Source organism: Akebia trifoliata, chromosome 8 (assembly GCF_017979445.1).
Source record: "Akebia trifoliata isolate Shusen 1 chromosome 8, ASM1797944v1, whole genome shotgun sequence".
NCBI lineage: Eukaryota > Viridiplantae > Streptophyta > Magnoliopsida > Ranunculales > Lardizabalaceae > Akebia > Akebia trifoliata.
The window spans coordinates 14608395-14625322 of record NC_141382.1 but is presented as its reverse complement, the minus strand read 5'-3'; the positions used below and the strand labels follow the sequence as shown (position 1 = coordinate 14625322).

The 16928-nt window shown below is 36.2% G+C and overlaps 2 protein-coding genes across 7 annotated transcripts; both read left to right on the top strand.

Annotated features, from left to right (window-relative positions):
- Window positions 1-464: 464 nt before the first annotated feature.
- LOC147396234 (Chaperone DnaJ-domain superfamily protein) lies at window positions 465-15717 on the top strand. 6 transcript variants are annotated; one of them, XM_086449765.1, is made up of 7 exons: window positions 465-865; window positions 2378-2542; window positions 9054-9186; window positions 9916-9946; window positions 15077-15103; window positions 15188-15317; window positions 15409-15717. In XM_086449765.1, exons 2-7 carry the CDS (start codon window positions 2420-2422, stop codon window positions 15682-15684), a joined length of 720 nt encoding a protein of 239 aa, XP_086305891.1. In that variant the 5' UTR covers window positions 465-865; window positions 2378-2419; the 3' UTR covers window positions 15685-15717. The 6 variants fall into 6 exon arrangements, with proteins under 6 accessions (XP_086305891.1, XP_086305895.1, XP_086305894.1 ...); XM_086449769.1 differs by having other exon boundaries at window positions 488-865; window positions 9054-9146; window positions 15409-15650; XM_086449768.1 differs by having other exon boundaries at window positions 490-865; window positions 2378-2455.
- On the top strand, window positions 10015-14540 carry LOC147396235 (uncharacterized). The gene is made up of 7 exons (XM_086449764.1): window positions 10015-10406; window positions 10678-12069; window positions 12190-12876; window positions 12968-13051; window positions 13165-13240; window positions 13628-13944; window positions 14063-14540. The coding sequence occupies exons 2-7, from the start codon at window positions 10738-10740 to the stop codon at window positions 14276-14278; spliced, it is 2712 nt and encodes a 903-aa protein (XP_086305890.1). The 5' UTR covers window positions 10015-10406; window positions 10678-10737; the 3' UTR covers window positions 14279-14540.
- Window positions 15718-16928: the final 1211 nt, after the last annotated feature.

Here is a 16928-nt window from a genome sequence, read left to right as displayed (position 1 = left end):
GGTGACATTTTCACCAAGCCTTTATCCATTGCTCGCTCCACCTTCCTCAGAGACAAGCTCAACATTAATGATGGTACACTTCACTTGTGGGGACGTGTTAAAGATAAGTAAATAGCATCTACAAATTGATTAATCTTATCTACTTTATTTATTACACCACCAGATTTGTAGGTTTTTTTTAAAAATCTTGTTAGATCACTCTTTGTTGTACCACCCTAATTTTGAGGGTTTCAATTCCACTTGTTAAAAGAATAAATATATAGTCAAGCTTTCCAACATGGAATAGAAGAGCACAAGAACATGAACAAGGTTCACCCCATTTTAGTTGCTCTCACAATATGTAATTATTTTAACATAAGTATTTTTATATCAGATACCGAATTCTTAATAGATCAAAGAGGAGGACCAACCAATTATCAGTTCTAAGTTCTAACCTAACCGAGTCAACCCACCAGGGCTAATATATGTTTTATTATAAATTACAATACTTAGTCAAGTATAAACTTTTCAACGATTACTTAATTTAATTATTATTTTAACAGCGATCCCTAAAATACGTAAGGGCGTATGATATGGTGGCCTCCAAACCGTGTAGAGTTTCCACTCAATTAACTCACGAGTCACAACTCACGACCTAAACATTTCTTCTTCTCCGAAGCAGAGATTGTGGTACACCAAGCACCACGCTAACTGTAATAAGAATCCAACTTTTTTATTTTCTATATTATATAAAAATTGAAAAAAAGAAGCACGAAATGCGGTATCAAGAGCAAAAGAAAACTCAGAAGAGAGATCAAATATGCAGGTCAATGAGGCGAGGGAGCTCTTAGGGCTTTCACCGAATTCCCATCCAACTCTATCACAGGTACTCATAATCAAATATCGAATGACTCTCTCTTTAATTCCAGTATGATCTCACTCAATTGCCTTATAAACACTAAAGATTCCTCCTTTTTTACATTTTTTTTGTGTGTGATAGTTTACTCATTTTTAGAATCTGGAATTCCTTCTTTTTAATTTTTGTTAGGGATTTATTTATTTGGGTTCTCCTACAGTACAGATAATTGTTGTAAGTTGGATTTTAGGTTTTAAGGTTTCCCGGGTAATTATGGTTAGGGTTTATAGTTCTTTAGCTTCTGTGGTTGATGTATGGTGGTTTTTCATTCAGTCTGATTCGATCTACTAGCTCAATTAGATTGGTTTAATCTCAGTTTATTCACCAAGAAAAAAAATAATAATACAGGAATTAGTTGGGATTTATGGGGAACATAAGGAGTGTTTGTATGATAGAAAAGAACTAATGATGCAAAAGTTGCTCTGAATGATACTACTTTTATTGTAATCATGTTGTCAAAACTTTGTGTTGCATCGACTTGTTGGGATCCCTAAACATGGTTCATGTATCTACTAGATTGGGTTAACTCAGCTTCAGGCTTTTGAGTTTATATAGTAGAAAAGTAGTTCTATTATAATTTATTTTTACTACCATATATACTTTTTTGAGAAATATAATTTTTTTTTACTAATAATTAGTATAATTTTTGTTACTTTACTCTATATTTTTTTCTTACCCTTGTATCGCTATCATATTCTCTTCCCTCCTTTTAACTGAGAAGGCAGAGCTGGGTAGTAGTTACGATTTATATGATTGATAAAATCAACAAGTGTAGATGGTGCAAATGTAGGGTGTCATGTTTGCATAGTCCCTCACCAAGACAGCATACCTCACTATTGCCTTAAGCAACACATTATGGTGTCACTTTGGCAACCCACATGTCACCCCTATGGCACCAACTCAGCACCAGTCATGGTGCCCTACTTGTGCCTTTCATATGCTCTATGCATATGGGTTCTCCTCTCGACATAATCCAACACCTACGATTTAAGTGCCTTAACATGTTTTTGTTCTATCATCAAAGTTGGTCAATAAATAATTGGGTTGGGGATCACAATAAGGTAACACTCCATTATATGCCGCCCAAACTTGGGCCTTATCTCCAATGAGCTCACAAGGGTGGATGTCGAAGTCAAACTAGTTATTGTAAGATTGAGCCACCTACCAAATTGACTAGGCAAGTAATGTCATTGGGGTTGACAGTTTAAGACCAACCATAGCCAGTTCTATGGGAGGTTTGTACGCCCTCATCCAATGTCATGGTATGGTTAGCAAGGGCTTGATGCCACCGATAGGGTGTCAACTCCGCCCTGCCAATGGCATGGTCACATCTAATGCTTATGATCATTTCAACTTATTATCTCTTTAAATATTTGTTCCTAGAATAGGTGAAAGGATCAGTTGGGACTTTGGTTTTAGATGTTCATTTAACAATTGGGAGTTTGATCATTTTTACTACTTGTGTTGATTCCTTGCCCTTAGCTCTTAACGCAGAAGACAGTCGTGTTTGGGTTGGAATGAAAGATGGGAGGTTTTCTATGCGGTCTTTGTACATATCAGGTGTGCCAAGGTGTTCACTGTATTATCCTCATTCATTGGTTTGGAGTTCGACGGTGCCATCCAAATTCTCTGTATTTTTATGGTCAGGTAAATTGCCGACCATTGACCTGTAGAGTAGGAGTGGTTTCTATCTCCCAAACTTGTGTTTCTTGTGCAAGACTAATGGTGAATCAGCGGATCACATCTTACTTCATTGTAGCTTTACTAGCAAGATCTTGAGTCATTTCTTCGTTTTGTTTGGTGTGGTCGGTTGCCTTCCTAGATTGATACAGGATTGTGTTGAGTACGCTGGGTTGGGGAAGGTCTTTTCGCAAGTTTAAACATACTCTTTGAGGCTTGCTACCATTCGCGTTGTGTTGATGCATTTGGAAGGAAAGAAATCACTGTACATTTGATAACAAGGAGAGGGAGGAGCACGAGATCGTGATGGATGTGTTAGCTTTGCTGTTTTCTTGGTGTAAAAGGTTTAAAGAGTTTAGAGGGTTTTATTTATTTATTTTTTTGAGGATTTCCTTGTTAGGTGGGACAGGGTTTGCATTCTAGATTCCTTGTAGCTCCTTTGGAGTAGGGTGTTGGGCTTCTTTTTGATAGGTTGCGTTTGTTGTGGGTGGTCATCTCGACCCCCTTTTTTCTAATAAATCTATCTTTACCTATATAAAAAATAAAAAAAAAAGAATCTCATAAACATACATCACTTTGCTTCTTCAAATCTCCGTGCTCACCCTCTTTCCAAGTCGTCTTTCATCTAAATAAAATAAAGACCAGTTGGTTGTTGACATGGTTTATGTGGAGGTTCCGGTCACCTCTTTTGCTTACTAGCATTACTTCTTCCTAACTTGGCGTCTCATTTCAGGAAAGCCTTTATCCACTTCCTACTATGTGATACAACTACTACCATAATTTTTTCACTCATTGCAATAGCACTAACTTGTTTTCCTCTACTCTTATGAACTTGAGCTCTTCTTCTTTTTCCATATGCATGTGAACACATTCGCAGTAGGGACTTTTGTTGTTTTCATATAAAAACCATTCAGTTCGTCTCTCTTCTTTCCCTTTTGGATTTTTTAATCTGAAGAAAACTACCTTAGTTTGGTGAATTGGGGAAAATATTAAGTAATTAATCTAATAAATAAAATTAAATTATGATCCCCAAATCATTGTGGCAACATTATCATTGGAGATTCAATTTATTTTGGCATATACGTATTAGTAATCATGGGATAGATATGTCTGTTCCATTATTTTGCATGTTGTAGATCTTATATTTAACCCATTCCCTATTGAAGAAGAATGTATAAAAAGGATTCCTTGAGTCAAGAGTTTGGATGATAGTGAATTAGATTTCAAGGCAAAATGGACCGTTGTTGGCGCTACATGGTTTCTTAGGTTGCTTATCAGTTGGAATCCAAATAGGTGTTGAGTTATGGATCTATGCATTGTTTCAACTCCAAAGGTTGTGGAAGGAGGTGTGAGAAATTATTGCAATATAACTTGGTTCTGTTTTTGATTTTGAATATCTTTTCCACTCGTATATGTACTAGTCACTAGTCAGAAGGTTTCCAAAATTTTCAGATTTGTATAAAACAAAAATGTTAGCTCAAATTTAGCATGTCTCTAAACAGTTGGATGTGCAGGTCTAACTTTCAGAACATTTTGACTTCATCTTGGTTTTTGTGCTCAATTTCAGTGGAGAGTCATTGTTTTTCTTGAAAAAATTCAGACTAAAAATCAGTCGTTGTCATCTACATATTCTATGTTCCTCAAAACATTTCTTGTGGTTTTTTTAGTTTTATGTTATATATGAATGATCTTTGGCAAAGATGCTTACAAAGAATGTGATAGGGACATCAAAACTTGAAGAGTAGATTTTATGTTTATTTAATTTTCTGTTTTAGAATGTTATTTTTATGTTTTTTGGGGCTTATTTGTATCATTGTCCGGCCTTGGATCATTGTCCTATCTCTTTGATGGTGGGCAAGCGAAGACAGAAGCCAATCGCTTTCAAATTTGAGAACTTGTGACTTCAACATCCACACTTTAAAGAGTTGCTACAAGAGTGGTGGAATGAGATCAGCTTGATGGATAGACGATATTGTCTTCAGGAAGAAGTTGAAGTTTATTAAAGAGAAATTAGAAATCTAGAACAAGGAAGTGTTGGAAAAGTGGACATCAAGAAGAAAGCGTAATTGGATGAGATCAAATTTCTGGACAGAGAAGAGGAAAAAAGGGCCTTTGAATGAGAATGATAGAATAAGGAGGGTGAATCTCACTTTAGAATTTCAAAGAATAGTGGCTTTGGAGGACAAGTTGGAGACAAAAATCACGGGTCACTTAGTTAAAGGAAGGAGAACAACAACACAAGGTTCTTTCATCATATGGATTCTTGCCAAAATAGAACAAATGCTATTTCGAAGTTGAAGATAAATGGAGTGTGGAAGTATAAGGAAGAGGAGATTGCTCAAGGAGTTGTGGAGTTCTATGAGAAACTATATTTTGAGGAATCCCAAAATTGACCGACTTTAGACCATCTTCACTTTGATGCCGTTTCGGATAAGGACAGAGTGTGACTAGAGAGGTCTTTTGAGGAAGAAGTTTTTCGGGCTATTTCGGGTATGGTAAGTGAGAAGGCACCGGGACTGGATGGATTTACAATGGCGTTTTTTAAGGCTTGTTGGAATACAATAAAATGTGATATCTTGGCAGTCTTTGAGGACTTCTTTCATGAGGGTTTCTTAGATGTTGGGTCTAATAGTACTTTCGTGGCACTCATTCCTAAGGTTGCGAGGTGGAAGATATTTCTGCTCTTAAGCATATCAATTTGGTTGGCTTGGTTTACAAAATCATCTCAAATTAATGACCCAGCCCAGGGTGCTTTTGTGAAAGGGAGACAAATATTGGATGGGATGCTTATTGCTAATGAATTTGTTTGACTCTAGAATGAAGATGAATGTGCTGGGAATAGTATGTAAGACAGACCTCCAAAAAGCTTATGACCATGTAATTTGGAATTTTTTGAAATATCTTCTAATTCGTATGGGGTTCAGAAATAAGTGGATTTGTTGGGTGATGAAATGTGTGTCCTCTCCTTCATTTTCGATTTTATTGAATGGATCTCCAGAAGGTTTTTTAAAGAGCTCGAGGGATCTTAGATAGGATGATCCGTTGTCCCCATTTCTGTTCATCGTGGTGGTGGAAGCCTTGGGCCGTATGTTTTTTAGAGTTGTTGACATTGGAGAGATGTGTGGGTTTGAGGTAGGAACTAATGGATAAAGAATCTCTCACTTGCAATTCGCAGATAATACCTTGGTTTTCATGAACAATTTGACTTCCAAGTTGAGGTTCTTGAGTGGTATGTTGTGTTGCTTTTAAGCTATTTCTGGTATCTCGATTAATTTTCGGAAGAGTAAGATATTCCCAGTGGGAGATATTCACTTGTTAGAGTTGGTAGCGTCATCTTTTGGCTTTCAGGTTGTATCCTTTTCAACATCCTATTTAGGGCTACCTTTGGGTGCTTTGTATAATAGTAGAGGTATTTGGGACCTGGCAGTTGAAAGAGTTGGGAGGCAACTTTCTTCATGGAGGTCCAGATTCTTATCCAAGGGAGTGAAACTGACTCTAATTAAGACTTCGTTGACCACAATCCCCAATTATTTCCTTTCTTTATTCTCTTTACCCCATAGCGTGGAAAAGAAACTCGACAAGATTTGCAAAGATTTCTTCTGGAATGATAGTGATGGCATGAAAAAATTCCCCATGGTTAGTTGGAAAAAGATTTGTAAGCCGAAAAAACAAGGTGGCCTTGGATTGCATAGCTTTGGTGAGATGAACTCCACTCATCTTGGTAAATGGCTTTGGAGGTTTGGAGAGGAGGATAATGGTTTGTGGAGGAAAGTTATTTGTAGCAAATATGGTGAGAATGAGCATGGGTGGGAAAGTAAAGATGCGAAAGATCCTTACGAGTGTAAGGTTTGGAAAGGTATTCTTAAAGGCTTTCCGACTTTTAGGAATTTTGTACACTTCAAGGCAGGTAGAGAGAACCGAGTACGCTTTTGGGAAGATCGTTGGTGTGGTGATATCCCGCTTATGGAAAGGTTTCTTTCCCTTTATGCAATATCTACGAAAAATTGTAATACAATTTATTGCTTTAAATCGGGTGAGGAAGAAGGGATGGATTGGGACCTCGAATTTAGGAGACACTTTAAATATTGGGAAATGGATGAGTTGGGGAGCTTATTGGGTTGGTTAGAGATGATTCATAATAGTCCTCACATTGAGGACAAGAGGCTTTGGGAGGTGTCTAAAGATGGGACCTTTTCAATTCGCTTCTTTTATTCAATGAGGGTTCGTTCCATGGAGACTTTTTCTACAGCCAAAGCTATTTGGGGCACTAAAGTTCCTACGAAGATCTCTACCTTTATTTGGCTAGCTTCCTTGGGGCATCTTCCTATGATGGATCAAATGATCAAATCATTAAGAGAGGAAGGATTACTCTAAATTTTTGTGTCTTATGCAAAGCAAATAAGGAATCATCTAATCATATCCTTCTTCATCACAAGTTTACTCATCAGATTTGGGGTTACTTTCTCACATTATTTGGAATCTTTGGCTGCCTTCCTCATTCGGTAAGCACCTTGTTTGAGTTTTGGGCGAATTAGGGCTTCCCTTTTCACAAGGCAAAGAGGATCTTGTGGAGCATTACCCCTTTCGCGATTTGTTGGGCTTTTTGGAAGGAACGTAATAGAACGATTTTTGATGGGGTAGAAACTGATGTAACTAGTGTAGTGCACTCGATGTTAGCCCTTCTGTTTTATTGGGGGAAGCTCTTTAAGCTATTTAAAGTTGTTTTTTTTTAAGATTTTCTTGTAAGATGGGATAAGATTTGTAACTTGCAAGATTAGCCTGGTAGGTAAAAGTCTTTTTTTTTTTTCTTTTCTTTTCTTTGCTGCTTGTTTTCTTATTTCGGGCTGGATATCTTGTCTCCCATTTGTACATTCTTTTGTCTTCTTTAATACATTCTCTTTACCTATAAAAAAAAAAAAAACGTTGGAGAAATTATATAAAAAACCTAATTAAATTAATATGTTAAAAAAAGTAACAATTTTTTTGAAATTATCAAGAGAAACTTAATTTTATTCATTTTTACATCTAAAATCCGAAAATACTCCTTGCAGTTGGCCGAAACAACACCACTTCAAGTAGCATTTTTCAAGTCCCTTACCTTTCGCCCGAGCTCCTCTTCTTCTTCCTTCCTCCCCCTTTCTTTGTCTTTCCTGCATCACTGAACTACAATCCCTCCTTCCTTTATCAAGGTAAGGTTTACAAAGTATTTTTGTTTGATTTTATTTTGTTAATCTTTTATTTGTTTTATTTATTTCTTAGTTTAGAAACAAGATTTAAGAAACATGATCTAAGAACATGATTTAAGAAACATGATTTAAAATTGTCAAGACATTTGATCCATGATTTAGAAACATGGTTTATATAACACGATACATTTCAGGGGCTAGTTCAATACTTCAACGGATACATTTCAACACTACTCAAACGGCTAGTTTAAAATAATTAAAAAAATTATTTTCCATTCAAAAATGGCACATGGAGTGGTATTTTATAAAAGAAATTCAAAAAATGCAATTCAAGTGGCGTTTTTTGCGATTGACTAAACTATCCCGGAAAAACACCACTTCAAATGGCATTTTATTTTGAAGAATTTGTTACTTTTTTTAAATATTAATTTAATTAGATTTTTTTAATAATTTCCCCCATATGTTTGCGGGAATTTTGGTTACTTTTGTATGTCTTTTATTTAAGTTTATAAGGGTTGAAAATTTAGGAGAGGTTAAGTTACGAAAATTAGTGTTTTATTAATGTTTTTAATTGATATTTTAGTTTTATTATTAGGATTTTTAGTTAGGTTTTTTTTATATATAGATTTTATTAGGATTTATTTACAAAGAGTTTGATGAATAAAGAATTAATTTCTTTCAATGAAGGTTATTGGTGTGAGTTCCCCATCATTCTTGGTGTAATTCAAAGGAACCCTTGGTGTGATTCCAAGATCCGATCTTTCTATCCCTTCTCTTTCTCTTCCAATCTTATTTCTTTTTTCTTGATTTTCTTTTAACTTTCTTGTTCTTGATTTTCTTTACAAGAAACTCTTGAATTCTTGAAAACTACAAACTTCAACCCTTAACCTACAAACCTCGGCCTTTTACGCTTTACTTTACCCTATTGAGAATATTGTAATTGCAAAATTTTGTATTTTACCTTCCATCACATAACCATTGGGATTGTGGTCGTAATTGTAAAATGCTAAAATTAAATGTCACAATCCAAATCCTTTTGGGTTCACCCTATCATAACCCAATCCCAAACCAAATTCCTTAACCCCCCATATTTCATCTTCTTCCCTCTTCGTCCTACATCAGTATGTATGGAATGCCTTTTCTTTTGGCATATTTGTTATTTTTTTTTTCTCTTTATTCATTCTTCATTCCTTGTCATCATGCTATTTTGTGTCATTGTTGTTATAATAAATAAGAAAAATTCGATAAACTTGTGTAATATGTACTTATATTGAATATCTGGATTATTTCAGGTTAAAGCAGCTTATAAAAGGAAGGCATGGGAATTTCATCCTGATCGTTTCCCAGCACATGAAAAAATTTGTGCTGAATCTAAGTTTAAATTGGTAACCTTTGGGAGCTCAGGCAATCAGTTGTTTTACTATTGTAATCGTCGTATATCTTCCAGCTGACCTTGTAATTGGCTAATTACTATTAGATAATGTCCAATAGTGCCTGGAGGAAAATGATGATCTTGATAAATTTCAGTTTTACTTTTGTAATATAAATTTCATCGCAGAATGTCAGATTATAAAGCGATTTTGAAAACTGAGACTTTGAGTGTTGGTCTCCTGAGTTTTCAAGTTTAACTCATTTGAGGCTCTGAAGATTTGTATAAAATTTTGCTGCTTAAAGAGCTCAGTATTTTAGATGATAGTAGTTTGGATTTGTTATTTAGGAGCCTTACTGGCTTAGTTGATTTTGGTGAGTTTTCAAACATTGTAGATAATGACGGTAGACTTCTAACTGTTCTCATTTCTTCCTCGGCATGACCTCTAATTTTGAGTTGATCAATGGTTTCCCAAGCATTCCTTTAAATACTCTAGATTAGTAAGCGAATTCTATTTACATCATCTTGGTGACTATCAACAATGCAGACCCTTCCTATTTTATAATTAAAAGGTACGCATTCATCTCATTAGGCGAATGATTCACCTTACGCTACTAGCATCCATCGACATATTATTTGTAGTGGACGTCCAATGTCTTCTCTAGCATTGTCCATCCTTGAAAAACCTTATCCAACATGCTCCACATGTACAATGGAAACTCTCGAGCTTATGTGCTGTTTCTGCGTAACAGAAAGATTGACCATTGTAAATCTTTTTTCTGCAGATTTCGGAAGCATACTCGTTCTTGCAGGCTGGTAATTGTCTCATCTTTATCAAGTTATTTGGAAGCTTGAAACAAATTAACAAACAATCATCGTTCGCAGACTCCCTGGTCAACTAATAATTAATAAAGACACTGATTCATAGCTTGTCTTTTTTATAAGGTCAAAATGACCTGCAAATTATTTGAGGGTAGTCTCTTGGACATCTTTGAATGTTAGAAATAATGAATGTTTTTACCCGGCCACTTTAGCATGTAATTCTGACTAATTTAATTAATCTCACCCAATTTTATGACCTTCAGAATATTACTTTTTCTGTCTCTTGCTTTACCAAATTTACCATGTTTAGGAAACAGTTTATTTCTGCTTGACGGATTCTTTGAGGGTTTTTGAGGAACCAACTGTGGGCTTTCTTAGTGTTTTGGACTTTGGACGGGGCAATCAGCAGTAGCTTCAATTTCAGAAAGGATTGTCAGCAGATCAGATGAGCAAAGTACGTTCTTCTTGATATTTTTGTGATGTTTCTCTTAGTTATATGGCTTTTATTTCCAATATAGTTTGCGAAGTTTTCAAATATATATGAACTATGTTGAACATTCGCTAGACGAGTTTCGGTTAACAAAAAATTTGCAAGAAAAAATAATAGGAAAAGAAAGCTCCACCAGAGGATTTCAAGCAAGTATAACGATACAGGAGCCAACATTTTCTTCTTTAATGACTAGTTCCTTTTAGATCTTAACTGCTTTGCTTTTCCAATTATGCAGTAACTGAATCGAAGAGTGTAAAACTCGGATTTCTGCATAGCTTCCCAAACAATTGAAGAGATGACCACCCCACTTCGCCCAAAAGGATTTGTTGACCCTGGATGGCAGCATGGGATTGCCCAAGATCAGAGGAAAAAGAAGGTGAAATGCAATTATTGTGAGAAAATAGTTAGTGGTGGGATATTTAGATTAAAGCAGCATTTGGCTAGAATGTCAGGGGAAGTTACACATTGTACTAAGGCTCCAGAAGATGTTTACCTGAAGATGAAAGAAAACCTGGAAGGACGTCGGTCTAGTAAGAGACAAAGGAAATCAGAAGATGAAAAACAAGCATATTTGACTTTGCACTCTAATGATGACAACGAGGAAGAACGTGAGTCCGTTGGCTATAAACACAAAGGTAAACAAGTGATTGGTGATACGAGCTTGGTCATAAGCGTGCCCCCTCTTCGGTCGCTAGGATATGTAGACCCTGGTTGGGAACATGGTGTTGCTCAAGATGGGAAGAAGAAGAAGATAAAATGCAATTACTGTGAAAGAATTGTAAGTGGAGGTATAAATAGGTTTAAACAACACTTAGCTGGGATCCCTGGAGAGGTTGCATCTTGTAAAAAGACTCCTGAAGAAGTATATCTTAAAATAAAGGAGAACATGAAATGGCATCGTGCTGGTAGGAGGAACCGACTTCCTGAAGCTAAAGAGTTGACAACTTTCTATATGCCCTCATATAATGAGTATGAAGAGGACCAGGGGGGAGATCGTGTACATGGTAGAAGTGACGAAAAGTTGGTGACTGAGGATAATAGTTTGAGCAAAGAAATAAAAAAGAGACCAAGGGGGAGGCCCCCTGGTAGTGGTACTAAACTTCAATCGAAAAGATCAAAATTACATTCTGTCGTTGAAAGGATGCCGAAGAATCATACACAGCTATCTTACAAGCAAGTAAAAGCAAAGGTGGGATCGGATGAAAAATCTTATAAAGAGGTGATGGCTGCAATATGCAAATTCTTTTATCATGCAGCGATTCCTCCAAATGTAGCCAATTCCCAATATTTTCATAAGATGCTGGAGTTGGTTGGTCAATATGGCCGAGGTTTGAAAGGCCCTTCTAGCGAACTCATATCTGGCCAATTTCTCCTGGATGAAATTGCAACCATCAAAGAGCAACTTGTTGAGTTTAAGGCTTCCTGGGCGATTACTGGTTGTAGTATTGTGACAGATAGTTGGAAAGATGCACAATATAGAACACTAATCAATTTTTTGGTATCTTGCCCACGTGGTGTATACTTTGTTTCCTCAGCTGATGCTACGGACATAGTAGATGACGCTGCAAGTCTTTTTAAGTTGTTGGACAAAGTGGTGGAAGTGGTGGGCGAGGAAAATGTAGTGCAGGTGCTCAAATGTTCCCTTTTTTTTTTCTCCATTTTCACGTAGTTATTCATTCATTTCAATTGAACATTATTCTAATTAGCAGACGCTTTAGTTGTTTTTTTACCTGACTTGCATTTGTAGGTGATAACAGAGAATACTGCCAGTTATAGGGATGCTGGGAAGATGCTCGAGGAGAAGAGGAGGAATTTATTCTGGACACCATGTGCTGCCTATTGCACTGATCGAATGCTTGAAGATTTGTTGAAGGTAAAATGGGTTGGAGAGTGCATGGACAAAAGCCAAAAAGTGACGAAGTTCATTTATAATCGCCCATGGTTGTTAAATCTTATGAAAAAAGATTTTACAGATGGGAGGGAACTTCTCAAGCCGGCTCTTACAAGGCTTGCCTCTAGTTTTGTTACTTTACAAAGTTTGTTGGATCATAGAAGCGGTCTTACAAGAATGTTCCAATCAAACAACTGGCTTTCATCCCAGTTTGCCAAATTGAACGAGGGTAAGGAAGTGGAGAAAATTGTCTTAAATTCTACTTATTGGAAGAAAATGCACTTTGTGAGAAAATCTGTGGACCCAATCCTGCAAATTCTTCAAAAGGTTGATAGTGATGAAGGCTTGTCAATGCCATCCATTTATCATGATTTGTGTAGAGCTAAGCTTTCAATCAAAGCCATCCACAGCGGTGATATACGGAAATATGGACCATTTTGGAGTGTACTAGATATCCACTGGAATTCATTGTTCCACCATCCTCTACACGTGGCAGGTTACTTCCTCAATCCGTCATACCGTTATCGTCCCGATTTTTTAGCGGTATGAAAAATATTGTTATATTATTTGTATTTGCAAATTTATTGTTTTCTTTTCTGAATCTAGATGAGTATGTTTATCTCCTTGACTGTAGCATCCTGGGGTTATTCGTGGACTAAATGAATGTATTGTCCGACTAGAACCAGATAATGGAAGGAGGATTTCTATTTCAATGCAGGTATTAACTATTTAATTTTATATTTGTTTTTCACTTGTGACTGAAAAAACTTTGAACATGTCAGGTGTTCCATTTTCTCATTTCCCTCAAGTGTTTTGATGCTATTGTTTCAGATTTCTGATTTTGTTTCTGCAAGAGCTGATTTTGGAACTGATTTGGCTGTCAGTACGAGAACTGAGCTCGAACCAGGTGATAATATTAGATAGCTAAGTAACCCTCTTTTTTTTTTCAATCAATTGCACGTGTAACTGTTTAGTGGTTACCATAAATAAATAAAAAACTGTTTAGAGGTTACATATATGTAGTTCCTGTTTTACTACACCCAGGGTCACCCTCCAGGGTCTGGTTGAGCCTTGACTCAACCAGTTGCACGTAGGACTTTCTGAGGGGCCGGTGCTTGTGACCGTGGTATTAGGCTGGGGAAATCTATGATATTAAAAAAACATTTGTTCTAACTGGTGTTGCTATCGATCTTCATTGTATATGGCCAAACCTTCTCAACTGACTTTCTCTCAATGTATTATTATCTTTGTTTGTTGTTAAAATCATTTGTATTGATGATTTTCTTTCCCTTAGCTGCATGGTGGGAACAACATGGAATAAATTGCTTAGAGCTGCAACGGATAGCCATTCGCATACTAAGCCAGACGTGCTCATCTTTTGGGTGTGAGCATAATTGGAGTGCATATGATCAGATCCATAGCAAAAGGCGTAATCGTTTAGCTCAGAAAAGATTGAATGACCTTATCTATGTTCACTACAACTTGCGCCTTAGGGAACGTCAATTAAGAAGAAAGACCGATGGCTTTCTTTCGCTTGACAGTGTTCTACTAGATGGCCTACTGGATGACTGGATTGTGGAGACAGATAAACAAACCATGCAGGAAGATGAGGTGCCTTCTAAACTTCTCTCTGTTCTTACGTGTTTTTTTTTTCTTTTCTCGAGCCCTAATTTAGGTTCCACTTCCCTGATGGAAAACTTGATTGAAACCCCTGATTTTTCGGCTGTAGGAAATACTTTATAATGAAATGGAGCAATCTGAGGCAGATGAAAATGAAGTGAATGAGAATGAAGATGGAAATGCAGATGCAAAAATGGGACTTTTGGAGATGTTGAAATTGGTTGGTGTAGTTGAACCATTGGAAGTTCATTCTACAGCTGTGGTTGCTGCTACTGATGATGATGATGATGATCTCGATCTTCTTGATGATGATTTTACAGATTAGTTTAATTATTGATGCTCAGCTCACACACTGATGGGGTAGTGAATTTGAAGAACACTTTGTTTTTTCTTCGAAAACCTAATATTGATAAGAATAGTCCCTTGGAGTTTCAGGGGAGCAGTTATGGTTATGTAATTTGTTGTGTAATTTATTAATCAAAGGTAACTATTTAACCCAATTGATTCAACTTGTTGAGTAAGCTTTGTATGTTTCTATTTGGTAGACTTCTTTTGGTAGGAAAACGATGGTTAATCTGTTTTGAGTATGAACTGGCACAATTTTGATGACCATTCCAGCACGTAAACATCCATAACTGATGCATATAGATTTTTGTATTTATATGTACATAGTCATTTTATTAGTTGTTCTCTTAATATTTTCTGGTATACATCATTGTAGGTGAAGCACGAACTGATGAGCTTTGAGGGCTAGTGCATGGTGGTAGTCATGGTTTATATTACTGGTTCTCTCTTTTTTAATAAGCTAGTTACAAAAGTTTTTAGAGTTCTTGCATATACATCACAGGGGTACTACTCAGTTTATGTATTTCTCTTCAAATTACCTTTCTTATATTTTTCTTTGTTTGATCATTTTGACTAACATCTCCCCCTCACTGAAGCCTTTCTTCAGGATTTACAAGTCAGTATTGGGAGTTTGCGAACGATGACAAGAATGTGAAAAATCCTACTTAAGCAGATTATATATTGGATATACTCCAATGAGGTTAAAGTAATAATTTGAGCATAGAAATAACTAATCTTAATTTTGTGCCTGAATATTTCACTTTCTTGGTCACTACAGGTACAATACCGGAAGCTTCAGCCCCAGGTAAGGTTTCTTTTTTATGTATGTGTATTTCAATGTTTTTTGGTTATGTTTCACCATCCAGTCAACGTATTTCTTGAGTAACAGATTATGCACGAGTTGTAAGAACGGGTGTTCCAAGGGTTTACGGAGGAAGAAGCAATCATGCCTGGGTCAAAGCTCCATTTCTTATTCTCATTTTGGGAACAGTTTCACTCGGAGGCTTAAATGCTGCAAGGTGAATAACAGCCCCGACTCCCAAGTGTAGTCACCTTAAGATCGTACTCCATTTTTATGGATTTATATACATTTTTGTGGTTCTCTCTCAGGGCATATCAAAGGCAAAAGGATGCTTATCCTTCTCACAATCCATTTCTTCCTTGATCCATAACTGCCAGGTGTGTGTGTGTGTGTGTGTGGAATTGTTACCTCATTGTCTATCTAAAGCTTTCCATGCTGTGCATAGTCCATGTAAATGTATCTGTCATTTGTGTCAAAACTTATTGGGTGATATTGTCCAGACTACCAATTATCAAGGGAGGCCTTCAGTCAATAAATATTTATCCCTTAATTTTGTTGCCGACCTGAAATGTTTATTATATTAAGTTCTGGCTTGCGTGGTGCTTTATTTGGGTCAAGCCCAGTATGTAGTGTGTAGAACTTCACGAAACTCTCTCTTTTCTCGTGAAGGATTGAACAAACTCAGAGAAAGGCAGATATGTATTATGTGTCAGAAGGTTCAAATTCCTAGTGGTAATACCATAGGCCCTGGAATCAAAGCCAACTCCTTTGCCCTCTTACCTGTTAAAAAAGAGGAGATACTTCTACATCCAGAAAACGAATGGCCGTGGAATCTGGAATTTTTTTTTTTTGATTTTTTATATTAATTCCCTGACTGAGATGATCATCTTTCCGGGCCATCGTTAAGGTGCTCCATGATTGATGTTGACAGATAACCCAATCCAAGTGGAATTAGCATTCCTTTGGAATGCATGAGATAATAGCAACACATTTACATTGAGGTTTCCCTTGAGTGAGTTGAATTCAGACACTAACACCTTATTCAAACAAATATGACAATCCAACAAGAACATGGAAAATGGTTCAAGGAGATAAATAAAGTCCACAAAAGTAGATGGGTGGGTTGGTAGAACAATTAAGGTACAACATGAGGTACTTTTTGAGTAGAGTGTATATTGAATGACTTGTTGGAAGATGTGGTGCATCTCCAAACCTTCTGTTGGGGACTCATGTGATCGATAGTTGCCCAATTGGTAGGATCAATGTCTCTGTCTTAATTGATCATTAATAATGGATTCTATCTAAAAGAAAATTGGAAATTCGTGGATCAACTCTATTTGATTGAGATCATTACATTTGGATTCATGGTTTTAGATCTCATCCGAGACGGGCCAGTCAACCAGGATTTGGTAGATTTTGATGAAAATGATTAAAACATGATTTTATGATTAAATATTTTCCAATCTGTCTTATTTCATTAAAAAAATTATAATTATTTTCATTTAAATACAAAATTGTAGACAATGTTCTAGACAGTTTTGTCTTATACGGCTAAAAAGTTGTTTTGTCTTATACGGCTAAAAAGTTTTGGAATTGCCTGGTCTTTTGTGAGGATGATCTCTATGGTGATTATATCATCCTCACAAAATATCAGCTCATTCTAAAACTTTTAATCCCAAGAAAAGTGGTTACAAACTAATGGTAAAAAAAAAAAAATTGACGTTTCATAATTCTTTAACTTATAAATTAGGGTTAGAAATTTTAGAATTAGCTAATTTTTTTTGTAAAGATGATTTTCTCATCATATAGATCATCTTAAAAAAATTCG

What these genes read in the sequence shown, in the direction of transcription:
- LOC147396235 (XM_086449764.1), top strand. Translation starts at nt 10,738, where the DNA reads ATGACCACCCCACTTCGCCCAAAAGGATTTGTTGACCCTGGATGGCAG. An exon ending in GGATTTCTATTTCAATGCAG is followed by an intron (nt 13,052 to 13,164) that starts GTATTAACTATT and finishes CTATTGTTTCAG; the next exon opens with ATTTCTGATTTTGTTTCTGC. An exon ending in GAGAACTGAGCTCGAACCAG is followed by an intron (nt 13,241 to 13,627) that starts GTGATAATATTA and finishes TCTTTCCCTTAG; the next exon opens with CTGCATGGTGGGAACAACAT.
- LOC147396234 (XM_086449765.1), top strand. Translation starts at nt 2,420, where the DNA reads ATGGGAGGTTTTCTATGCGGTCTTTGTACATATCAGGTGTGCCAAGGT. An exon ending in CAATCAGTTGTTTTACTATT is followed by an intron (nt 9,187 to 9,915) that starts GTAATCGTCGTA and finishes TTTTTTCTGCAG; the next exon opens with ATTTCGGAAGCATACTCGTT. An exon ending in ACCGGAAGCTTCAGCCCCAG is followed by an intron (nt 15,104 to 15,187) that starts GTAAGGTTTCTT and finishes CTTGAGTAACAG; the next exon opens with ATTATGCACGAGTTGTAAGA.